This window comes from Lepus europaeus, chromosome 2, assembly GCF_033115175.1.
Source record: "Lepus europaeus isolate LE1 chromosome 2, mLepTim1.pri, whole genome shotgun sequence".
Taxonomy (NCBI): Eukaryota; Metazoa; Chordata; class Mammalia; order Lagomorpha; family Leporidae; genus Lepus; species Lepus europaeus.
Genome location: NC_084828.1, coordinates 2,431,835 through 2,456,383, shown reverse-complemented (window position 1 = coordinate 2,456,383; position 24,549 = coordinate 2,431,835). Strand labels below are relative to the sequence as shown.

Sequence of the window (24,549 nt, the reverse complement as noted above, 5' to 3'; positions counted from 1 at the left end):
TCCCCCAGAGGCTGGGGGGGGTCCTAGGTTGGGAGCTGTACGGGGTGTCTGAGGACATGTCCCCAGCCTGGGCCCTGCCGGTGGCCCCAGGGAGACTACGGCCCACACCCTGCCCTCACCTTGATCGTCCGTCCCTGCTGGCCCCATCAGCCGGCCACCCCAGGGAGCCAAGGCCCCATCACCAGGAGGGTCATGAGCCTGAGGCTTTGTTCCTGTTGCTGGGGGGGGCACTGAGCACCCCCCAACTGGGACAGTGGCCAGAGGTGGGGGTGACCAGTGTGATGAGTGATTGGCAGCTGGCAGCACCCCTCAGAGTAACATGTCCTTAGCACCAGGCTCAGGAGAAGTCACACGCAAACAATGTAGCAGGCCACAGAGCCATTGCTGTGTGTGTGTGCATGTGCACAGGTGGTCTCTACACGTGTACAACACCTGTGTGCATGCATGCATGTGTGTAGGTGCGTCTGCACATGTGTGTGTATAGGTGGGCCTCTGCATTGGTGCACATCAGTCCCGTGTGCACAGCATGTGTATGTGTGTAGCTGGGTCTCTGCACATACGTGCAGCACATGCGTGTATGCCTGTGAATCTGTATACATGAATCTAAATGAGCAGCTGAGTGTAGGTGGGTCTTGTGCATGAGCGGCACATGAGTGTGCATGTGTGTAGGTGGGTCTCTGTGCATGTGTGTATATTCATGTGTATACGTCAGTCTGCATGTATGTGGACGTGAGTGTGTGTAGGTGGGTCTCTGCACGTGTGTGTGTATAGGTGGGTCTGAATGTGTGTGTATGTGCGTGTGTGTAGGTGGGTCTCTGCACATGTGTGTATATTAATGTGTATATGTGAGTCTCTATGTATGTGGACGTGAGTGTGTGTAGATGGGTCTCTGCATGTGTGTGTATAGGTGGGTCTGAATGTGTGTGTACGCATGTGCATTGTGTGGTTGGGAGCATGGTCCCCTGGCCCTGCTCTGCAGCCCTGCATGGTGGTGCCGGGTGTGTGGAGCCCTGTGTGCCCACAGCCCCAGGGACCTGTCACTGGCCTATTGTGCAGTCACCGGCCGGGGCTTTCCAGACCCTGCAGCTCCCACGCCAACACCATACTACTCGGGCCGGCAGAACCTCCAGAACACCCAGGAGGGGACAGAGTCCAGAGCTCGGAGACGTGGGGCTAGGTGGGTGCCTTGGAGATCGGGGCCTGCCTAGCCCGCCTCCCGTCCCCCTACTGCCAGGGTTCGCTCTGTGAGGAAGACCGGGGGCCTCACTCCATACCCCCTGCGCCCTCCAGGGCCCCTCCCCAAGTGGCCTCTGACCCGTGGTGCTCAGTAGCCACGAGTGTGGTGGGAGCGGGAGCCCGGCAGTGCTGGTGCTGCTCGGTCAGCTGCCTGGGGAGGTGGGGAAGTGGCGGCCATCGCCGTCCCGCCTGCCCAGGGTCAGCCCTGCCCCTTGGCTCCCTGTGCGTGGCTCCTGCTGGCACGTTTCGGGATGAGTGCTGCGTGGGCTGAGCACATGTGTGTTTTGTGCGGGACCCGAGTGCCGAGGGCGGCCCCTCAAGCCTCAGATTGTGGTCGAGCTCCATCCACCGCACTCCCTGCTCCCTAGAGTGGGACTTGGCCTGCATTGTGGCTTCACACGTGATGTCACTGAGAGGCCTGGGTCTGGAGCCTGCTCCCCCAGCCCACATGCACAGGCTCCGAGGGCGCCCTCCCAGCCTGCCCCCCAGTGCTGCTCCCCCCAGCTCTGCCCGCCCAGCCCTGCTCCCCCCAGCCCTTCCCCCCCTGCTCCCCCAGTCCTGCTCCTGCACCCCTCCTGCACCGGCTCTGAGGGTGCCCGCCCATGCCTGCCTCCCTCAGCCCCTCGGGCACCTCAGAGGAGCTGGATACAGGGAGCTACGTGCACACATGTGTCCTAGGGGAGGCAGAGCTGTCCACATGGGAGTCCCAAGCCAGGCCTCATCCTGTCCCTGCCTGGCCGGTCAGCCAGCACAGCCTTTCCCGTCTGCACACACGGGCTTCAGCCAAGGTGCCAAGGACTGGTTAGTGGGGGGGAGGGTGGGTGTGTAGACAGATGGGTAGCTGGTAGGTGGATGTGTAGACAGTTGGATAGATGGGTATCTGGGTGGGTGGATGTGTAGACAGATGGGTAGACAAGGGGGTAGATGTGTAGATGGGTGGGTAGACGGGTGGGTAGCTGGTAGGTGGATGTGTAGATAGATGGATGGATGAGTGGGTAGATGGGTAGATGGGTGTGTAGATGTGTAGACAGACAGGTAGATGGGTAGGTGGATGTATAAACGGGTAGCTGGGTGGGTGGATATGGATAGATGGTAGATGGTAGGTGTGTAGACAGATGGGTAGATGGGCAGGTAGATGTGTAGACAGATGGGTAGATGGGCAGGTAGGTGTGTAGACAGATGGGTAAATGGGCGGGTAGGTGTGTAGACAGATGGGTAGATGGGCGGGTAGGTGTGTAGACAGATGGGTAGACAAGTGGGTAGATGTGTAGACAGATGGGTAGATGGGTGGGTGGGTAGGTGTGTAGACAGATGGGTAGACAAGGGATTGGGTAGCTGGTAGGTGGATGTGTAGACAGATGGTAGATGGTGTGTAGACAGATGGTAGATGGTGTGTAGACAGATGGGTATCTGGGTGGGTGGATATGAATAGATGGTAGATGGTAGGTGTGTAGACAGATGCATAGATGGGTAGATGGGTGGGTGGATATGAATAGATGGTAGATGGTAGGTGTGTAGACAGATGCATAGATGGGTAGATGGGTGGGTAGGTGTGTAGACAGATGGGTAGACAAGTGAGTAGATGTGTAGACAGATGGGTAGATGGGTGGGTAAGTGTGTAAACAGATGGGTAGTCAAGTGGGTAGGTGTGTAGACAGATGGGTAGATGGTGTGCACACAGATGGGTAGATGGGTAGATGGGCAGGTAGATGTGTAGACAGATGGGTAGACAAGTGGGTAGGTGTGTGGACAGATGGGTAGACAAGGGATTGGGTAGCTGGTAGGTGGATGTGTAGACAAATGGTAGATGGTGTGTAGACAGATGGGTAGATGGGTGGGTAGGTGTGTAGATGGATGGGTAGACGGTGGGTGGGCAGATGGTAGGTGGGAGTGTGAGAGAGGGATGGATGGGAGGCAGGAGGGCCAGAGTAGGGAGGGTGGGAGCCACTGCAGGTTCTCGTCATGGACTGGGGTCTGGAGTGTGGTGGTCCACGTGGAGCTGGGAGGTCTCTGTTCCGTGGCATTGGACGTGGCCCCTCAAGTGCATCTCAGTCTTTTCCTTCACTGGCCGCTGCCTGCTGAGGGCTGGCCCTGCTCTCCTACAGGCCACTGGGGTGGGGCCGTGGGAGGCCATGGGGTGGGTGCACCTGCTCCCTGGACGTCGTGCCCCTTCCCTGTGCAGGGCAAGCCTGCTGTGGGCATGCGTGGTGAGGGGATGATGCCGACCACAAGGAGAACACAGGCGCCTCTGTCTGCAGCGGGAAGCCAGGGCCCGGCGGGGGCTTTGCCAGTGCCCCCCGCTGCCCCCTCTGTGGGAGACAGTGCCGGGACAGCCTGCAGGTCAGACCCTCTGCCCGGCCGGCCTAAGGAAGCAGAGCCGAAGCGCCAAGCATGGGCGTCTGCGGTGGGCACGGGGGTAGGGGGTGACCCGGGAGTTGGCATGCCTGGGCTACTGGGGAGCAGGGCCACCGGGCAGAGGACTTGGTAGGGGCCTGGCTGCTGTGAGCAGGGCCGTGAGCTTGCTGGGTTCCCGCATCAGAGTGCACCCTGGGAGGCTGTGGGTGGCGGAGGTCCTGGGGCCGCAGTCCCAGGAGAAGGTGGGGACCTGGCGGGCTCCTCCTCGGCCCTCTCATGGGCTGTGTCCTGTGTGCGCCGTATGCTTACATGTGTTGTGTCCTGCATGGGCTGTGTTGTCTCATGTGCTGTGTCCTCATATGTGCCGTGTCCTCGTGGCCTGTGTCCTATGTGGGCCATGTCCTCACATGTGCTGTGTCCTGCATGGGCCGTGTCTGTGTTCTCACGTGTGCTGTGTCCTACATGGGCCATGTCCTTGTGTAGGTCCTGTCACATGAGCCATGGGCTGAGTCCCCGTGTGTGCCGTGTCCTCACGTGGGTCCTGTCACATGGGTCATGGGCTGTGTCCCCACGTGGGTCCTGTCACGCGGTCCGTGAGCTGTGTCCCATGGGTCCTGTCATGTGGGCCATGGGCCATGTCCCACATAGGCCATACGTGGGCATGTTCTCAGTGCTCTCCCTCCCTGTCTTTAACTTCCTGTTGCCGTGGTCCCATTCCAAGGGTGCTCGCTCTCCTGTAACCAGGGGTGACCCAGGCAGGACAGGCGGCCCGGTGCCTGTGCTCGGTGCTCCTGGTACCTGACTGGCCCGAGCCCTCACCCGCCTCTCCTGGAGGCCTCGCTTCTGGGCCGGGGCAAAAGGCGAGCGTGGCCTCCTCAGTGGATAGGCAGTCAGCCCGCGGGCGAGGGTGCTCCGGCCGGGGCGAAAGGCGAGCGTGGCCTCCTCAGTGGATAGGCAGTCAGCCCCGCAGGCGAGGGCGCCAGGGCGGCTCGGGTCCCCGTGGCTCTGCTTGTGAAGCTGTCCGGTGTGCAGCGTGTCAGGACACACGTGACCTTGGGCACAAGATGCAGACGTCAGCTTGAAACTGGGGACGCATTGGGCTTTAAAACTTGCCTTAGGTGGCGCGTGAGCGGGTGCCTGTGGAGGCCGCCGAGTCTGGCCCCTTCCTGACGCTGTCCTGCCCGAGGCTGTGTGGCGGCGAGTTAGCATGTGGCCGGCAGCCCACTGCTCGTCAGCCACGGGGCTCAGAGCATGGGTGCGGCGAGGCGGCAGCAGAGCCCTGGCTGGGTGGACACTGTGGGTGTCCAGGCAAATGGTCCATGACACCGGGAAGGGGATCGGGGTGGCTGGGCCGCGGGTGGGACCGGCTGGGATGGGAGCGTCTCCCACTGTGCCGGCCATGCCCTGTGACCTCAGCGTGTGCAGCTGGGCTGCGTGTGAGCTGTGCCTCATCGATGGTGGCTTCAGAGGCCCGTGCTCGCCCCCTACTGGTGGAACTGGCGGCCCTGGGGCACAGGCTCACGGCTGATGCGCCGTCCGTGAGCCTTAGGGGCCCTGATGCTTCTGGGCTGGCCACATGCCCCGACCCTGGGCTCCGGGGGGCTGGGACAGCCCTGCCCTCCTGGGTCTCTTGGTCAGAGCCGGCTGTGGCCGGGACAGCCACCCGGTGCCCACGCCTAGGCCTCAGGAAGGGGAGACTGTGCCTGTGAGCAGGCCGCAGGTGCCCCAGGCGTCCCGAGCTCACCTGGAGGCACAGAGCTGAGCTGTGCGTGCAGCGGCGACTCTGGCCTGGAGTGTCCAGAGACTGGCAGGACAACGCTGGCCTCAGTGGCCCCCGGGGACGGGCAGCAGCAGCTCCATAGGCCCGGGCAGGCTGGTGGCTGGGGGTGGCCAGCTTCTGCCGGACAGGTGGGGGCAGCGAGTGTCCACCCAGGGTCTTCCTTCAGCTCCGGAACCGTGGGCGCTGTCGTCCTGGTCATGGCCTGTTCCCTGTCCCCCACCGAGGGGCTGGCGGGGAACCATGCGGGCCGAGGTTAGGGTCCTTCCCTCAACCTGCGGCTTCACACGGGACCCCAGGGCAGCTTCCTGGAGGTGGAGGGGAGTGAGGGGCTCCCGAGAGCAGCCCCTGCCTGGTGGGCAGTGATCAGCGCCCCGGCTCAGGGAGGCACAGCCAATAGGGCGGACATCACTCCTGTCCCCTCACCTGCCTCGTGTGCCCCACGGTGTGTGTGTGTGTGTGAGTGCTGTGCAAGGGGGTGTGGCATGTGTGTGCTATGCGTGTTTGAGTGTGTACTACATGTGGGATTGCAGTGGCATGCATGTTTGGGTGTGTGGTTCATGAATGTGCTTGTATGCGTGATGCATGTGTGATGTGTGGTACATGTGTGTGCATGTGGTATGCGTGTTTGGGGTATTTATGTGGTGTGTGAGTACCATTATATGCATGTTTGGGGTGTGTATGTGGTACATGTGAGTGCCGTGGTAAGCGTGTTTGGGTGTGTGTGGTGGGAGTATGAGTGCTGTGGTATGTATGTTTAGGGTGCGTGTGGCACATGTGGTATGCATGTTTGGGGTGTGTGTGGTACATGTGGTATGCATGTTTGGGGTGTGTGTGGTACATGTGGTATGCGTGTTTGGGGTGTGTATGTGGTACATGTGAGTGTCGTGGTAAGCATGTTTGGGTGTGTGTGGTGGGAGTATGAGTGCTGTGGTATGCATGTTTAGGGTGCGTGTGGCACATGTGGTATGCATGCTTGGGGTGTGTATGTGGTACATGTGTGAGTGCCATGGTAAGCGTGTTGGGGCATGTATGTGGTACCTGGGGGGTGTGCTTGGTGTGTGTGTGGTACGTGTGTGGCGGGTTGAGAAGCACAGGTGGGTGCCGTGTGTCTGTCGCGTCACAGGTCTGGTTACGGCAGGTGGAGTGGCTGCCCCAGTGGAGGCACAAGGACCTTCCGTGGCACTCGGCCACCCCGGCCCCCGCCCGCCCGCTGACCACCGTGCCTCTCCCTGCCCCTGTGCCTGCAGGACGGCTGTTCTCAGCGAGGGACCCTGCACGCGCTCCTGAGCGGCGACCATGGGCCTGCTCGCCTACCTGAAGACCCAGTTCGTGGTGCACCTGCTCATCGGGTTTGTGTTCGTGGTGAGCGGGCTGGTCATCAACTTCACCCAGCTGTGCACACTGGCCCTCTGGCCCGTCAACAAGCAGCTGTACCGCCGCCTGAACTGCCGCCTCGCCTACTCGCTCTGGAGCCGTGAGTGTCCCCAGCCCCGTGCCAGGCGGCTCCCCGGGCGGGGCTCCCGAGACAGGAGGGGCCTGAGCTGGTGGAGCCCGACTCTGGCGCTGGGCCAGAATCGGAGACACGGGCACCGTGGGCTTGGCGGGGCTCTGCAGCTGAGAGAATAAGGAACTCGACATCCAGCGCCCACAGCCCTGGTCCACGGCCAGCCCGGCCCGGCTGGGCACCTGGCACGTGTCTGCATGAACACGTGTGGGTGCATGTGTCTGCACCTGCCGCACACAATGCACCTGAGGCTCGTTGGCCACACCCTCGGCAGCAGAGGCCACCAGGGGCTTGCAGCGTGCCTTCCAGCTCATGGCTCAGTGACCGGGGGCCATCACCTCTGGAGGTGTGGGGAGGGCACCTCGTTTTGTTGTCTTTTACATTAGCACAGGACTGGCAGCGACCCACGTGCCGTCTGTGGACACCCCCGTGGCTTGTCCATGGCACAGTAGGGTCCTGGGCAGCCTTGATCTGCCCTGAGTCTGAACAACAAAGCGCGTGGCGTGCCGCCATCTTGTTCTGTGGCTGTAGCGGGTGTGTGTGGCGTGGGACGGGGTGACGGGAGCCTGCGCCTGCCTCCCCCCATCCCCGGAGCCCCCTCACCTGGAGTGCTTTCAAGCTAAAAAGCCACTCCTTTCCTCGGGAAGAGAGCGTTAGAGACCCTGAGGCCAGAGGTGGGCCAGAGCGGGCGGCCGTGCCCCCAGGCCGCAGCCGGACAGCTGAGACCCAGAGACCCGCAGAGCAGGCCCTGGTGCCCCAGGGATCAGGCACCAGCAGATTCACACAGGGCGACCAAGGCGACCACACCCAAGAGCCGAGAACTCCTCTGAAGGAAACTTCTAGAAGTTTTCTCTACAGTCCTACTGGACGCATCTTACGTTGATTAGCCCCAGCAAGTGGGTCCCACCTGCAGGCAGAGGGCGCAGGGGATGGACGCCCAGGGTACCAGACCGGGGCGGGGGGAGAAAGCAGAGGAGAGGAGGGGGCCGACGCCCACACCCCACGTTGGAATCCAGGAAGCCACAGTTATCCCCTCGCCCTGAGCCAGAAAGTGGAGGCTGAGATGGGAGATCTGCCTGGGACGGGGGCGCCCTGTCCCCGAGGGCCACTGCCCCACGGGAGCACCCGGGAGTGGTGGGCTGGTGTCTAGCACCAGAGGCCAGGAGCCGCGTCCTGGTTTGTGAGGTGCCAGCCGGCGGGGGTGGCTCTGGCTGCCGTCTCACGGGTGCTGGGCTGGCCAGGTGCGCACAACCCCACGGCCCCTGCAAGGGACTTGCTCCCACCGGGGCCTGTGCTGGGCAGACCCAGGCCCAAGCCCCTTGGGAAGATGGACGGGCGAGGGCTTCAGAGCAGTGGACAGGGGCTCTCTGGGCAGTGGCTCCTCCCGCTCGTGGCCCCGGGGTGCGGGGGCCCCCAAGTGCTCATCACCTGTCTCTGGGCACCTGGCGGCTTTGGGTCTTGCAGCAGGTGTGCTGGGGTGGCTGTCGGGGAGGACCGGCTGTGCACCTGCCCACGCCCCGCCTGTCTGCAGAGCTGGTCATGCTGCTGGAGTGGTGGTCGTGCACGGAGTGTACCCTCTTCACCGACGAGGACACCCTGGGCCACTTTGGGAAGGAGCACGTGGTCGTCATCCTCAACCACAACTTCGAAATCGACTTCCTCTGTGGGTGGACGATGTGCGAGCGGTTTGGCGTGTTGGGGGTGAGCCACGGTGCCCAGGGTACAGGGGTGAGGGATGGGGCCCCCGGGGTGCAGGGGTGAGCCATGGAGGGCCAGGGATGCAGGGGGTGAGATGGGGTGCAGGGGTGAGGGATGCGCCCCAGGGATTTTAGGTGCAGGAGTGAGCCACGGGGGCCTGAGGTACAGGGGTGAGGACTGGGGTTCAGGGGGTACAGAGGTGAGGGATGGGGTTCAGGGGTGAGATGTGGGGGCCAGAGGTGCAGGGGGTGAGGGTTGGGGTGCAGGGGCAAGGGATGGGGCAGAGGGCCAGGGTGGGGGGAGCCCAGGGCTGGGGTCTCCAGGCCTCTGGCTGTCTCCTCCTGGGAGGGTCCCTAGTCGGTGGCTTTGGGCCGGGCGCTGAGTGTGGATCTACGGGCCCCATCCCAGGCTGGTTCTCAGGACAGTGGCGATCCGCTGCTCCCAGTGAGTCCTGCAGACAGGCTGGGGCCCTGGGTGGGAAGCCTGGGGGGTCACAGCGGGGACCTCTGAGCCCAGCACTGTCCCCTCCTGGCCTGGGCCCTGCCTCGCTTCTGGTGGTGCTGACCTGAGCATAGCCTGGGTCAGAAGCCGGGGTCCCGTCCGTCGCACTTGCTCAGAGCCGCCAGCCCTGAGGGCCGCTGGGCTGAGCTGACCTCGTCCCCCCGCCCCCTGCAGAGCTCCAAAGTCCTGGCTAAGAAGGAGCTGCTGTATGTGCCCCTCATCGGCTGGACCTGGTACTTCCTGGAGGTGGTGTTCTGCAAACGCAAGTGGGAGGAGGACCGCGACACGGTCGTGCGGGGACTGAGGCGCCTGTGCGACTACCCCGAGTACATGTGGGTGAGTGCGCCCCGCGGGCCCCGCCCCGCCCACACCCAGGCCCCACCCCACGGGCCGAGGCCCTGCCCTGCAGGCCCCGCCCCAGCATGTCCCCATGGCTGCCAGGCCACACCCCAGGCCCCCACCCCTGGCTGAGGCACACCCCGCCCACCTCCACAGGTCACAGGCCATGCCCCGACACGCCCACCGGTTCAGGCCATGCCCCTTCACCACTGCCCCCTCCGCCCCCTCTCCCTTCTCCCGTGTGGTCTGTTGGGTGAAAACTGGCTGCATCCCTGACAACGCCTGTGTGATCAGACACCCTCTTGCCTCCCTTCCTTCTGGAATGTTCTATCTGCAAAGCTTCTCTGTGTGGCTGGCAAGCAGATCGCTGCCCTAAAATAAAGCGTGTCCCCCATGCCCGTGTCCCCAGCCTGGCAGCCCTCCCCCCGCCCCGCTGGGCACCCAGGTCACCCATGTCCCCCATGCCCGTGTCCCCAGCCTGGCAGCCCTCCCCGCACCCTGCTGGGCGCCCAGGTCACCCGTGTCCCCCATGCCCGTGTCCCCAGCCTGGCAGCCCTCCCCCCGCCCCGCTGGGCGCCCAGGTCACCCGTGTCCCCCATGCCCGTGTCCCCAGCCTGGCAGCCCTCCCCCCGCCCTGCTGGGCGCCCAGGTCACCCGTGTCCCCCATGCCCATGTCCCCAGCCTGGCAGCCCTCCCCCTGCCCCACAGGGCACCCAGGTCACCCATGTCCCCCATGCCCGTGTCCCCAGCCTGGCAGCCCTCCCCCCACCCTGCTGGGCGCCCAGGTCACCCGTGTCCCCCATGCCCATGTCCCCAGCCTGGCAGCCCTCCCCCCGCCCCGCCGGGCGCCCAGGTCACCCGTGTCCCCCATGTCCGTGTCCCCAGCCTGGCAGCCCTCCCCCTGCCCTGCTGGGCACCCAGGTCACCCATGTCCCCCATGCCCGTGTCCCTAGCCTGGCAGCCCTCCCCGCACCCTGCTGGGCGCCCAGGTCACCTGTGTCCCCCATGCCCGTATCCCCAGCCTGGCAGCCCTCCCCCCGCCCTGCTGGGCACCCAGGTCACCCGTGTCCCCCATGTCCGTGTCCCCAGCCTGGCAGCCCTCCCCCCGCCCCGCCGGGCGCCTGGGTCACCCGTGTCCCCCATGTCCGTGTCCCCAGCCTGGCAGCCCTCCCCCTGCCCCACAGGGCACCCAGGTCACCCGTGTCCCTCATGCCCATGTCCCCAGCCTGGCAGCCCTCCCCCCACCCCGCCGGGTGCCCGAGTCACACGTGTCCCCCATGCCCTGTCACCCCCAGTTTCTGCTGTACTGCGAAGGCACGCGCTTCACGGAGACCAAGCACCGGGTCAGCATGGAGGTGGCCGCCTCCAAGGGGCTGCCCCCGCTCAAGTACCACCTGCTCCCGCGCACCAAGGGCTTCACCACGGCCGTGCAGTGTCTGCAGGGGACAGGTGCGAGCGGGCGGGGGGCGCGGGAGCTTGGGACGCAGGCGTTGGGCGGGGGTGCAGGGCGCGGCAGCGAAGGCGGCGGGCGGGAGCGCGGGGCGCAGGGCACAGGCGGGGGCACACAGTTAGCCTGCTGAGGGTGAAGCACCTGGCAGGAAACCATGTCGTGCCACGGTCACTCGGGACGGTCGGGCCCCAGGCGTGCGCCCAGGGCGGGAAGGCCGGCGAGATGCACCCCTACCCCTCCCCGCCCCGCAGTTGCCGCCATCTATGACGTCACGCTGAACTTCCGCGGAAACAAGAACCCGTCGCTGCTCGGGATCCTCTACGGGAAGAAGTATGAGGCGGACATGTGCGTGAGGTGCGTGCCCTCCAGTCCCCCCAGGGCCCCAGCCGCCTGGCCCTGCTGACCTCTGCCTTCACCCTGGGGGGTAGCCACCCATCTCTCTCCAGGGCAGGCAGCCGGCAGCCGGTTCCAGTGCGTGGCCCTGTGTCTTTGGAGTGGGCTGGGACCCCGCAGCGTGGGGTCTCCGTCTACCCCAGGGGAGGGCAGTGGGCCGAGGTCCTCTCCCAGTGTCTCTAAAACCCCAGCCGGGGCTGCAGCGCGGCTGGGGGGGAGGCGGTACCTGGGCCTGCGGGTGCCGTGGCCAGGCCAGCATGTGGCGGGTGGGGTGTGCAGAGGGTGGCCCAGTCCGGGTAGATGGGTGGGATGGAGCCGTGGTCAGCGGGGTAGCACGTGTGACGGGGCGTGTCCGTCAGGCGAATGGACAGCTCTACGGACAGAATGGAGAGAGGCATTGGTCACCTTCAGACAGGGGCGTGTAGGGCATGGGGTCCGGTTCTTCCTCCAGAAACGAATTTTGTAACACAAGTGCACCAGGGAGCCTGTGTGTGGCGTGCAATGTACGTGTGCATACGTGCACACGCGTGTCAGGCCTGTGCACCTGCAGGGCGCCCCTCACTACAGGAGCCGGCCTCGGAAGAGGCTGTGCACACACCGCTCCCGAGTGTGGCCTGGGAGGAGGCTGTGCACACACCGCTCCCGAGTGTGGCCTGGGAGGAGGCTGTGCACACACCGCTCCCGAGTGTGTTCTCAGAGGAGACTGTGCACACACCGCTCCCGAGTGTGACCTGGGAGGAGGCTGTGCACACACCGCTCCCGAGTGTGGCCTGGGAGGAGGCTGTGCACACACCGCTCCTGAGTGTGACCTCGGAGGAGACTGTGCACACACCGCTCCCGAGTGTGGCCTGGGAGGAGGCTGTGCACACACCGCTCCCGAGTGTGGCCTGGGAGGAGGCTGTGCACACACCGCTCCCGAGTGTGGCCTGGGAGGAGGCTGTGCACACACCGCTCCCGAGTGTGACCTCGGAGGAGGCTGTGCACACACCACTCCCGAGTGTGATCTTGGAGGAGGCTGTGCACACACCGCTCCCGAGTGTGACCTCGGAGGAGGCTGTGCACACACCGCTCCCGGGTGTGGCCTGGGAGGAGGCTGTGCACACACCGCTCCCGAGTGTGATCTCGGAGGAGACTGTGCACACACCGCTCCTGGGTGTGACCTGGGAGGAGGCTGTGCACACACCGATCCCGGGTGTGGCCTGGGAGGAGGCTGTGCACACACCGCTCCCGAGTGTGGCCTGGGAGGAGGCTGTGCACACACCACTCCCGAGTGTGATCTCGGAGGAGACTGTGCACACACCGCTCCCGGGTGTGATCTCGGAGGAGGCTGTGCACACACCGCTCCCGAGTGTGGCCTGGGAGGAGGCTGTGCACACTCTGGGACCTCTGGGGCCTCATTTTCACCCCAGTGTGTGAGACGCTTCGGCCACGAGGGTGGCAGCCAGGCCCCTGATGGTGGCCCCCGGTCTGTGGTTTGTTACCCGAGGTTAGCCATTGTCCACAGTCGTGGGTCTTACACTGTGCACCGTGCTGAGTGGTGAGTGCAGCCTCACTCTGCCGCACCCCTGTGTCCGGCGCAGCTGCGCTGTGCTGGTCAGCCTGCATTGCCCCCCCTCCCAGAGCCGCTGCTAGCCCCGGAGGCACACAGCACGGGGGAGGGGGGGGAGGTTGGGAGGAGCTGGGAAGGGGCAGAGGGCTCCTAGACCCTGCCAGTGTCGCTGTTGTGTGTGCTCTGCGCCCCCTCCTGGGCGTCCTGGGGTACTGCGGTTGCCCGTGGCCAGCAAGTTCTCCCCTCTGATGGCTTTAGCTCTGGTGCCCCTCCGAACGCCCACGATGCACATGGGAGCGGTGCCTGCCTGTCCCAGAGGTGTCCCTCCAGAAGGCTAGCTGACTGCGTTTTCCCGTAACCCGTGAGCTGTTGGCAAGGTTCCACTGTAACTTCCACGAGTGGCCGAGCTCAGCTCCACAGCAGGAGCTGCCACGGCACCGGCCAACCTTGGCAGGCTGCGGTTGCCAGGCCTCCTCTGCCCCACCGGGGCACTGGCGAGGCAGGGGGTGAACCTGTATCCTGGCCACGCCTTCTGTCTGAGGCCCGTGGACTGGATCTGTGAGATACATAGTGGTCTTAGCCTGGTGACAGACGCCTGCAGTACTGGTCATTCCTGAGTGGACGTGGTTACTGTGGGAGCTGCTGTGTGACTGCCCTTGGCAGTGGCGCCGGAGGCCCCGTGGGCTCATGGGGTGGCAGGCAGGCGTCACTGTGTGGGACGTGTGGCCATCTCCACTTGGGGTGCATCTCAGCCCCTTGGTCTCGGCAGCCTCCCCAGAGCACTGGGGCTGATTCTGTGGGCTTGGAGCAGACGCCAGCAGCCCCAGTGCCCCTCCCTGGCGTGTGCCAGCCCCGGGAGCTCACCCCCGCCTCGCTCACCGCCGCCACTCTTCTCCCAAAACAGGAGATTTCCTCTAGAAGAGATCCCACTGGATGAGAAGGAAGCGGCCCAGTGGCTCCACAAACTGTACCAGGAGAAGGTGAGGGCGGGGTGGGGTGGGGAGGGGGCGGGGCCTCCCCTGCCCACAGCACCTGCAGCCCCCAGGCTCCCCGTCCTTTCCTGCCCTTGACCTCATCGCGGGAGGAGTGAGCACAGGGAGACAAGCGTGAGGGTGAGGGCGCTCATGTGACCTTGGCTGGTGACAACACACCACACCTGCCGTGTGACCTCGGCTGGTGACGTCACACCACACCTGTCCTGTGACCCCTGCCGAGGATGTCACCCCACACCTGTCCAGGTCCGGGCAAGCAGGCTGTCGCTGCCGGCCGACGTCTTGTGGGCAGCACAGGAAGGCCAGGAGCCCCTTCCTGCCCCAGCCTGCCTGGCGCAGCACTGGTACTTCCGCAGCCCCTCCGGGCGCCTCGTGGGACCCGGGTAGCCAGGGCCCCCCCCCCCCCCAGGGCAGAGCCCGCACCTTCTCAGTGCATTGCAGCACTCAGAAACAGCAGGGAGTTCTTGCTGAACCCCAGGCTGGCACTGCTGGCCCCGCTGACGCCCGAGTCTCGGCGCCCTCCGGGGAACAGAGCAGAAGGCTCTCGCCTCATTCCAGGCAGGAGGTCAGGCGTGGCCCCCACTGTGGAACAGCGGGCTGTGCGCGTGTGGCCTGGGAAGGGACTGCAGGGCAGCGACCATGGCACCTGCCCTCCTGGGCTCAGGGCGGTCTGCCCAGTGATCCGTAGTTGTGTGGTCCACTCCATGGTCCCATGGTCCACCTGGTGACCTGTGGGGACGTGGTCTGCCCGGTGTGATCCGTGGTCACATGGTCTGCCCGGTGAGCTGTGGGCACAGGTCTGCCCAGTGTGATCTGTGGTCATGTGGTCCACCCGGTGTGATCCGTGGTCACGTGGTCCACCTGGTGTGATCCATGGTCACGTAGTCCACCTGGTGACCTATAGTCATGTGGCTCACCCGGTGTGATCCATGGGCACGTGCCCTGCCCAGTGTGATCCGTGGTCATGTGGTCCACCTGGTGACCTGTAGTCACGTGGTCCACCTGGTGTGATCCGTGGTCACAGGTCTGCCCGCAGCTGGGCTGGGTGTGAGTTGACGTGAGCACAGAATGAGCGCGTCAGCCTGGGCATAGAGGAGCCGTTCCAGGGCTCCCGGGAGGAGCAGAGCAGCGCTGGGGGCCTGTGGAGCTGAGCTCTCAGCCACAGCGCCGCCGCGGCGCTGAGGGTCAGGGCGGCACACACAGGCGGGCGCTCGGACCCTCCCAGCGTGGCCTGAGTACCCTGACAAGGCTGAGGGAAGGCGAGGAAGGCGCGGGAGAGTTGAGGGAGCCCAGCGCTGAGGGCGGATCCCGCTTTTTGGCAGCGGGCGAGGTGCAGCTGAAGGCGGGAGGTCATCCACAGGCAGCCCCGGGGGAGGAGCTGCGCAGCTTCTAGGACGGAGGCGACGCAGCCCTCAGGTGTGGAGGCACGTGTCCGGGGGCGGACAAGACGCCAAGACGAGGGGAGGGCCTGGGGTGACGAGCGAGGCGCCCCTCACACGGGCACCTGCACACCTGCCGTGCACAGGGTCCACCCACGCGTCCTGCTAACAGCGTCACGGCACATAGGGACACCCAGAGAACGCAAACAGAGCCAACAGCTAAGACAACCGTAGAGGGTGACAAATCCGAGCCGCGGAAGAGCAAGTCCACTGCCCCGAAAGCGTTCTTTAAAAGGGCCGGCGCCGTGGTTCAACAGGCTAATCCTCCGCCTAGCGGTGCCGGCACACCGGGTTCTAGTCCCGGTTGGGGCGCTGGATTCTGTCCTGGTTGCCCCTCTTCCAGGCCAGCTCTCTGCTGTGGCCCAGGAGTGCAGTGGAGGATGGCCCAAGTGCTTGGGCCCTGCACCCCATGGGAGACCAGGAGAAGCACCTGGCTCCTGCTTTCAGATCAGCGCGGTGCGCCGGCCATGGCGGCCATTGGAGGGTGAACCAACGGCAAAGGAAGACTTTTCTCTCTGTCTCTCTCTCTCACTGTCCACTCTGCCTGTCCAAAAAAAATAAATAAATAAATAAAGTGCCAATAAGACGGGCGACCTCGCATAAAACTGGCGTGCACTTAGACAGGGATAGAGTAGGCCCAGCCGGCGAGTGGCCAGCGAGCGCCACAGATGCGAGCCCGGATGCCGTGAGCTGAGTCCCCGTGGTACCAGCCCAGCTGGGGCTCCAGGGCTGCAGGGTGCGGGGCCGGGGGCTCCCGAGTGTGGCCAGGCACAGGGCTGGGGCGCGCGGGAGGAGCACGCAGGCCTCTGTCCAGCTCTGCTGGCCTGCTTTCTAGAATGCTCTGGAGCCCAGGACAGTGTTTGACCTGCTTGGTTTTCTCTGTGATTTTGAGACGTTGTAACGATGTGTCTGTCCTGCCATCTCTCCTGTCCTTGCTTTGTCACTGACACGAAGGCTCCGCGTCCACGCGGTCTGGCCCTGGGCTGGCTGCTCGCTGCCCTTCCTTGTGGGCCCACGCCGGCCATGGCCGCGGCTGCCCACTCACGGCCTTGGCACCTGGCTGGGCAGCAGTGGGCAGTGGGGCCGGGAGGCAGCCCCCAGTTTTACAGCTGCAGAAGACAAAAGGAACCGAGTGAAAGCCGCGGCTTCTCTCCCTGGCTGTGGGTCTTTCCAGGCCCGGCACCAGGCGCACCTGCACACTTGGGACGGTCCGGTGCCGAACCTCTTCCGGCTCCTTGTCCCCAGCGCTCACCCCCATCCCGTTCCCCCAGGACGCGCTGCAGGAGGCCTACAAGCTGCAGGGCACCTTCCCGGGGCAGCAGTTCAGACCCGCCCGGCGGCCCTGGACGCTGCTCAACTTCCTGTGCTGGGCCACCGTCCTCCTGTCGCCCCTCTTCAGCTTTGTCCTGGGCGTCTTCGCCAGTGGATCCCCCCTCCTGATCCTGACCTTCCTGGGGTTTGTGGGAGCAGGTAAAGAGCCGCCCTGCACACCGCTCACGGGGCCCCGCACCGGCCCTGGGCGGCACGGCCCGGGCGCCGTCCAGGGGTCCTGGGGTGGCACAGCCGCCTTGGGCTGAGGAGGTGCAGCCAGGACCCCATGCTGGCCCCCCGACCTGTGTGCCCAGCCCTGAGCCGGGACCCGTGCACCTGCGAGGCTCCTGGGACAGCTGGGGAGGGGTGGCCGCTGTGGGTGTTCCCTGTAAGTGGGCGGGGCCTGTGGGGGCTGGGGGAGGGGCCGTCTATGTGCGTTGTCCCCAGGCGGCTGCGGTGGTCAGCACAGGATGAGGCCTCCTGCTGGGGCTTTCTGAGGCCCCCGAGCCTCATCCTCTGGGCCCTCCCTGGCCACGTGGGCCCAGGCGCTGGGTGCGGGCAGTCGGCCCAGCCAGCCTGAGGCCGCAGCCCCGTGGCCCAGCCCCTGTCTGACCTCCCCTCTTCTCTTCCCGTCCCCAAAGCGTCCTTTGGAGTCCGCAGACTGATAGGAGTGACGGAAATAGAAAAAGGCTCCAACTACGGCAACCAAGAATTTAAGAAAAAGGAATAATTAATGGCTGTGATTGAACACGCGTTACTCGACGGTGGTATCCAATTAACTCAATTAAAACAGCAACAGAGCGAGGGGAGAGAGACACTTAGAAACTATTTTTCTTATTAACTGGTGACTAATATTAACAAATAAAACTTGAGCCAAGAGAAAAGAAACCCAGACGGCCTGCCAGACACACGGTCAGCTGCAGGGGCCGGGCCCTGCCCCGCCCCCAACCCCGCCCACTGCCCCCCTCCCTGCCCCCCAGCGCCGCTTGCTCCTCTTCCCCCAGCCCCTGCCCTGTCTCTGCTGTCCTCCTGGGGGTGAGCGGGCTGGGGCCCCGCCCTACCGAATGTAAGTGAGCCATGCGCCCCCGGTGGGTCCCGGGGACGCCTCCGCCCGCCCGGGAGTGTGCAGTGCTCCTGGGTGTCAGGCAGGGACCCCCGGGGCCACCTGCACTGTCCCGCCGCGTGCAGGAGCCGGGTGCTGCGTGCTGAGACGTGCCCCCCCAGGCCCCTTCTCTCCAGGTAGTGGGGGCCGCCGCTGGCCGCTCGCTGTCCCCGAGAGCTGCTGTGCCCAGGGCTCCTTGCGCGGGGCGGGGCGGCGCCGACCAGGTGCCCCAGCAGAGAGCAGCGCCCAGCCCCCAGCCGCCCCCGGTGGCCCTGCCCTTGCTGTGAAGTCACATGTCTTCGAGAAGGGACACGTGGTGTCCCCTCTCTGTACCGTGACCAGTGCCTGGGCAACAGCTGGGTGCTTGCGTTCTAGAGAAAAATGGGGGGAAAGAGGTGCGGAGAAAATAAGAGTTGTAATCAGAGAGCTGTGTCTGGGGCGAGTCCGTGGAGACAGCATGGTGGCCGGGGGGCAGGAGGGAGGGCCCGGCTGGCTCCCCGCTGCTCGCCCCTGCGCGGTGCAGGCCTGCAGGCCGAGTGGACGGCCAAGCCAGGCGCCAGGACACAGAAGCGTGGCCTTCCCGCCCGGGGAGCCAGGCACGGAGACTTCATCCCAGAACCCCCTGCTGCTCTGGCCCCATCAAAGCATCAGGCCCGGGTCCTCTGCTCGTTGCTAACCCTAAAAATCTTTTGGAAGCTGAAGGGCACAGCCCTGCACCCACATGGCCTGGGATCAGGAGCTCCTACCTCCCAGAGAGCAACCCCCCCCCCCCCGGCAATCGGCCCCTGCCACGTGAGCCCCACGCCGAGCCAGGGACCGCGGCCCGGCCAGGGCGCCCCCAGCTCCGCGGCTCCTGACTGCGCGGCTCAGCCCCTGCACCCGCGCACCACGCACTTGAGCAATAAAAATGCACCACGAATGTTCCGGGCTTCTTGCTTTTCCCGAGGGGCTGGCTCCACTCTGCCTCAGCAGGAGCGGGGCAGGGGGCCCCTTGGATTCCTAAAGCCGCAGTGACGGGCTCCCAGGCAGGGCAGTGCCCCTGTCCCCCCCACCCCCCACTGTCACCCTGTTGTGTCTAGATCCAGACAGAGGTGGCCCAGGGAGTCTGTGCTAGTCGTGGTGGGGGCTGGGGTGGGACAGCTCAGGCCTGCGCTTGCTGACCCCGTTGTCCCTGGGTCCTGGGGCGTGGCCCTGGCTGCTGGGCTGGCCCCCACCAGACGCTCCCATGGGAACCTGGCATGCTGGGCCCCGGGCCAGGGTCCAGGCCTCCCAGGGGCCACTGGGTGGTGGGTGTCTCAGCTCAGGCCCAGGTACCAGGTGGGGGTGGGGTCTCCACCTCTGTCCTCTGCCTCCATGTCTTCCCGGTGCAAGCCCTGGCCCTGCCCAGGGAGGATGCTCGGCCTCTGGGCACCCCTGCCCTGCCCCCCCAGGCAGCTGACAGGCTGGAGCTGGGGCGGGGATCACAGCTCTCTGGGCCCTCGGCGGCGTTCCAGGCCTTCCAAGGTGTGATGGCATCGCACAGTGCCTTTATGGGGCTGCCCGCGTCCGGGGGCCTTCGGTCGGCACCACAAGTAGTGAGCAGCCCCAGGAAGAGCTTAGCTGGACGGAGGGAAGGGCGCCCCCACCTTAAGGAGGGATGGCGCCCGAGGCTCTCCAAGGTCCCTGTCCCCACCGCGAGAGTCTGGCCGAGCTGAGGTCTGTGTAGATCACCCGCAGCCCCCGACGAGCAGGGGCTGTTTCTGGTGTGGAAAACACCGCCGGTGTTGCCTCTCCCCTGCCGGTCCCCACCTCGGCCCTGTGCCACCCACCCCAGGGGTCCTCGCTGGCCCCGGGGGACCTGGAGAGCGAGCCGGGGGCTGTGGGCGGAGCTGCTCGCGCCTGCCTAGGCCGCTGGTCTGTGTCGCGTGTGAAGGATGAGCCTTCCTGCATGTTGCTCCGTCGTGGGCCGTGCGCCCCCTGCAGCCTCGCCCGGGAACTCGCTGCGCACCTGCACGCTGGCTGGCTGCATGCATTCCCGGCATGTGCCGCTGGTGACGCTGGCGACACCGACCCTCCTGCCCTGGATCCAGGCTCAGGGGTGAAACATGGAGCCGGGCCCGGCCAACTGCCTGCCTGCCCTCCGGAAGCCGCTGTCCCTCGTAAGCCGGCCCCAGACCAGAGAGGCAAGACGCTCGGAGCACCTCCAGCTGCCAGGCGTGGGCACTGCTGCTGGGACGCCGGTGTTGTCCCCTGGGTACCTCTGCCCTGAGCCATCAGTGCCGTGGACACCCGGGCTCTGTGCTGCGGGCGTCGGGGCCAGGTTGCACACAGACACTGCTTTGGGACGAGAGGTCTCCCACTGACCCGGAGCGAGCGGGGCACACACCGAGCTCTGGCGTGGCGAGCCTCCGCTGTGCGGTCATTCAGGGAAGACGGCGGCGTCCCAGGCTGCTGGGCGATTCGTAAGGGGACAAGCACTTCTAAGAGCGCCCAGGAAGTGGCCGGGGCGGTGGCATCATCCAGCCGCAGCCACGGCAACCTCGGAGACGATCAGTGGTTTTGAAGTGCTGAACTTTGTGATGACAGAGCCCGCCTGGAGTTCTCAGCCCTCGCTCGCGTCTCCCTTTCTTGAGCTTTTTTTGAGAGCATTTGGACAGTCGAGCTATGAATGAGACTGAAATGCGCTGAGTTGTGTTAAATTAAACTGGAGCTACTTGATACGACGGAGACCTGCGTCCGGCTCGCTCGTGTTCCTGTCTCAGACCTGTACCATGTGACAATCAGACGTTCCTTGCCTGTGTGCCGGGGAGTCTGCCGGCTCCTGCAGCACAGCTCGCCCGCGAGCGCTGTGTGTGCAGAGACCTCCCTGACGGGCAGGTGCCTGGGCGCTCGGCGTCCTGTCCCTGAGACTCGGGATCTGCCACCCCCGACTGTCGCCTGTTCCCAGGGCGCGGCACACACAGGGCGCGGCCGTGCCATGTGGATGCTTCCTTTTGTACCCGTTATTTTTACGAGTTTTGCTACTCACAGCTTTGTGTCTTCGGGCTCAGAGGTATTTTTGGTCTGAAGAGTTGCCGGGGTTGGAGGACCGTGCCAGGCCCGCGTCCCCTGGCATCCCCGAGCCCTGGTCTTACTGGAGGCCTGTCCTCAGGGCGGCCAGCTCGGTGTGGTTTCTGGTAGAGCTGCTGTGAGGAGGATGGAGCAGCCAGGATGTGAGGGTGGGCGCGGCTCCGCCCCTGTGCACTAGGGTGGGCGTGGCTCCGCCCCTGCGCCCGAGGGTGGGTGCGGCTCCGCCCCCTGCGCCCGCGCCCCCAGCCTGCCCTGCCCACGCCCCCGGCCCTCTCCCTGCGCCACGAGTGGCCTTGTGCAGGGTGAAACCGGGAGGAAGGGGCTCTACTGGCTGCGCCTGCACGCGGGCTGGACGGAGCTCCCCAGAGTTGGCCTGGAGAGCCCCAAAACTATTTTTCTTGAAAAATCACCTTTGTCCTGTGGAAAAAGCCAAGGAATCCTTTTTTCTTCTTTATTAAAAACAAACAGAAACTCTTGTTAGAACCAACAGATGTCCAGGTTCCCGTTTGTCTCTGGAAATAAACCGCGCTGAGAGAACCTGTGCCGCCTCCTGCTGCTGGGACACGCCCCCGGCCGCGGACCGCCCGGGTGGGGCCTGGCCGCTGCCGCCCCCGCGCCTGTGCAGCCGGGAGCTCGCAGGTGGGCGCGCGCCTGCAGAGCTGCACACGGGCACGTATGCCCCAGGCCTGCACGCCCCACACACGCACACATGGGCGCACACACCCCGCCCCGCTGGGGAGAGCTGGGGTGGACCTCCAAGGACAGCTGGGTCAGGACATGTGTGTCCTCCCGGCACACGCCTTGCAGCCCTGGCCGACCCGGTGAGGCCTCAGCCGTAGGACTGGTGTGGACGGGGCTGCTTGTCAAGAAAGACTCCTGTGACAGCCGGGGGGTGACGTCACCGGCCCCTGTGCACACGGCTGGGGCGGGTCTTGTTAGCATACAGACACCTGCACACACGTGTGTGCACACATGTACACACGTGTGTGTACACACCAGCAGGGGCTTGCGCTGTCGCTGAACCCCCGAGGGGGGACAACGACAGGTAGAGGAGGGGTGTAGCTGGGAGGGGCGGAGTCTCAGGGATGGAGGGGGTGCACAGCAGCCTGTGGGGCCTCTGTGGACTCTGGGTGCTGGGGTCCCCTAGGGAGGGGCAGGCAGCTTCCCTGGTCGGTGGAGGGAGAGGAGAGGGGAGGCTTCTGTCCTGGCGTCTGAGGCCTCCAGGCTGAGCCCGGGTTGGGCAGCCTAGGGCGCTCTGCCCGGCAGCGGCACGTCTGCGAGCCGGGTGGTGCTGATGGGTGACGCACGGGCGCCTGTGCCCCTGCACAGACGCGGGAGGCCCCTGGCTGCTGTCCCAGGGAGGGACCCCACGGCAGCTCGCGTCCTCTCCTCCCACGTTCTCACGGCGGCTCTGCTCTGGCAGAACCTCTCGTGGACTTCGCGAGTCTCTCAGGTACAGGCCCCCTGAGAGTCCATCCCGACTGCCCGGGGCCTGGTGACGGACAGGCGTCCGTCTCTGCCTGCAACAGGCCTCCCTGGGGCCCGTGAGGAGGGTGGGCAGCCAGCAAGCACGGCGAGGCTGTGCCCTGCAGTGGGGACTCTGGCTCCCCGGGCCACGGGAGGCCGCTATCCTCAGGAGGACCTCACAGCGCCAGCAGGTGTTCCGTGCAGCGGATCGGAAGGAACACTTCCGGGAATGCCAGGCCAGCAGCCCGCGGAGCCACCAGGGACCCAGACCTCGTCACAAACCAGGAGTCAGCCTTGCAGAGCTGCCAGGGATGGACCTGTGTTAGCTGAAGGAATCCCCCCCAGGGTTCCCTCCTCCCCGGAGGAGCCCAGGAGGGCGGGGTGTGGCCCTGGGGCCAACAGCAGCAGCTCTGTCCAGGAGGAGCCAGACCTGGAGCCGGGCTCGTTCTGCCCCTAACCTGTCCTCGTGCAGCCCACAGCCTGCAATGCCCAGCACATGGCATGCAACACGCAACATGCAACCCATAGCACACGCCATGCAACACACAACCGCATCACACAAGCCACAGCACGCAGCGTGCGCTCAGAGCCCGTGGTGGAGTTACGTACTCAGGGTACCCGAGGTGCTGCAGGCTCGGCTCCCGAGGGCCCTGTAGACCAGGTGTGTGTGGACATGAGGGGTCCATGGAGACAAGCAGGGCTCAGCAGGATGGGGAGAGGCGCACCTGTCCGCACAGATACTGCCGGCTGCTTCCCGGTCTACTCAGGGCGGGAGGTCCAGAAGGTGGCTTCCCCACAAACTGTAGCACCTGTCACCTTCTCCTGACACCCAGCGGGGTGTCTGTGGTCACCTGGAGAGAAGCCTGGGCCACAGGATGCCCCTCCCCCTGTCCCGGCCGTGCCCGGGGACAGCTCTGGTCCCACTGCTACTTCACCGAGTAGAGACGCCGGCCGCAGACCAGCCCGCCTGCCTCCCCGCCCAGTGACAGAGCACCCGGTGCTGTCTGTCCACTGGGCCCAGCAGTGCCTGGCCTGTCTCTGGGCCATGCCCTCTCTGGTCTTCGGTGTCCTGGCTATAACCTGCAGTGCCAGGTGCCGCCGTGCCAGGCCTTCCAGGGCGCATGTGGTCTCCCCGAGCTGGCCCCTGTCTCCAGCCCCGCCCTGAGCACCTCCAGTGTCCTGGGGTGAGGAGGGACGCTTCCTGGTGTGGAAATGGCCCAGGGCGCCAGCCCTGAGATTCCTCCCCCCCACCGCAGGTCTCCAGGGGGTCACCCGTGAGCCCCCCACATGGAGCCGCGTCACCCTGCCCTCCCGCATGGTTCCCGAGAGGCTGCTCTGGGATCTGAGGCTGTCCCACTGTGGGGGCTCTGACAAGGGACTGGAAACCCGCCATGTGTCTCTCTGCAGAGCCGCAGAGCCTCAGCTGCCTGTGGGCCCCCCCTTGCTGGCTGCACCTGCTGTCTCTCACATCCTCCTTATCCCGAACCCTGCTCCTGCCTGAGGGTGGGCCCCTGCCCTGAAAGGCCTTGTCCATTGTCCTGAACACACAGGGTCTGGGTGCTCTGCTCACAGTCACGGTGGTCAGACCGTGGCGTGGCTCCTGCCCGGGATGGCCCAGGAGGCCTTGCTCATGGGGTGGGTGTGAGCCGCCCAGGGCTCTTGTTGTGTGACCCGGAATGCAAATGCTTCCCCCCCCACACAGCCTGCCCTGGAGAGAGAACTGGGGTCCGCGGAGCCAGCAGGGCCAGGCCACTGGGCCATCTGGGTTTGCAGGAACCGAGCAGTGGGAGGTGACCCATCGGCCCCAGTCCCACAGAGCCTGACTATGGCCTGCTCCCCGCCCCCAGCACCCAGAGAACGGGGCGGCCACGCGAGAGCCTCAGGGGGCTTTGCCCTGCGTGGAGACCCGGCCCCGCTCCCCTTTGTTACCAGTCATGGAGGGGAGGGTGGTGGCCGGAGCGAGGCTGGTGGGATCTTTCCCTCGGCTCAGTACAGAAATGAAAAGCCGGGAAACAATTAGCAAAGAGGCAGAAACTTGTATTCGCTTGGCAGGCGACAGAGAAGGCGTCTGGTGGAGAGGAGAGCGGGAGAGCCCGAGCGGGACGCCGGCTGCGAGGCAGTGTCCGGGTCTAAGGCGTCACTGTCCGTCCACTGGGTCATTCTGTGGGGGCGCCCATTGGGCGGGGTCTCACATCCGTGTGCTGATTGGCTCGGGGCTCATGGAGATGGGGGGGTCTCCCCAGGGCTCAGCCCCCTCCACCAGCTCTGGGTGGAAGATCGCAGCCCCTGGAGGTGAGATTTAAGGCCGCAGGGTCACACACGCAGCACAGGAAGCTGCCGTGGGGAGACGCCGGCCGGGCTGAGCCAGGCTTTCCAGGCACAGTG

At 65.3% G+C, this 24,549-nt stretch overlaps 1 protein-coding gene across 2 annotated transcripts in view; it reads left to right on the top strand.

Moving 5' to 3' along the window:
- AGPAT3 (1-acylglycerol-3-phosphate O-acyltransferase 3) overlaps positions 1–17,435 on the top strand; it is a 71,940-nt gene extending 54,505 nt beyond the window's left edge. For both annotated transcript variants that reach the window (XM_062204577.1, XM_062204582.1), the window contains exons 2-9: positions 6,619–6,845; positions 8,407–8,576; positions 9,249–9,410; positions 10,709–10,862; positions 11,115–11,217; positions 13,710–13,785; positions 16,508–16,706; positions 17,189–17,435. In XM_062204577.1, the coding sequence (XP_062060561.1) occupies positions 6,668–6,845; positions 8,407–8,576; positions 9,249–9,410; positions 10,709–10,862; positions 11,115–11,217; positions 13,710–13,785; positions 16,508–16,706; positions 17,189–17,277 (1,131 nt within the window). In that variant the 5' untranslated portion in view covers positions 6,619–6,667 and the 3' untranslated portion in view covers positions 17,278–17,435. The remainder of the gene's footprint in view (positions 1–6,618; positions 6,846–8,406; positions 8,577–9,248; positions 9,411–10,708; positions 10,863–11,114; positions 11,218–13,709; positions 13,786–16,507; positions 16,707–17,188) is intronic.
- The last annotated feature ends 7,114 nt before the right edge of the window (positions 17,436–24,549 follow it).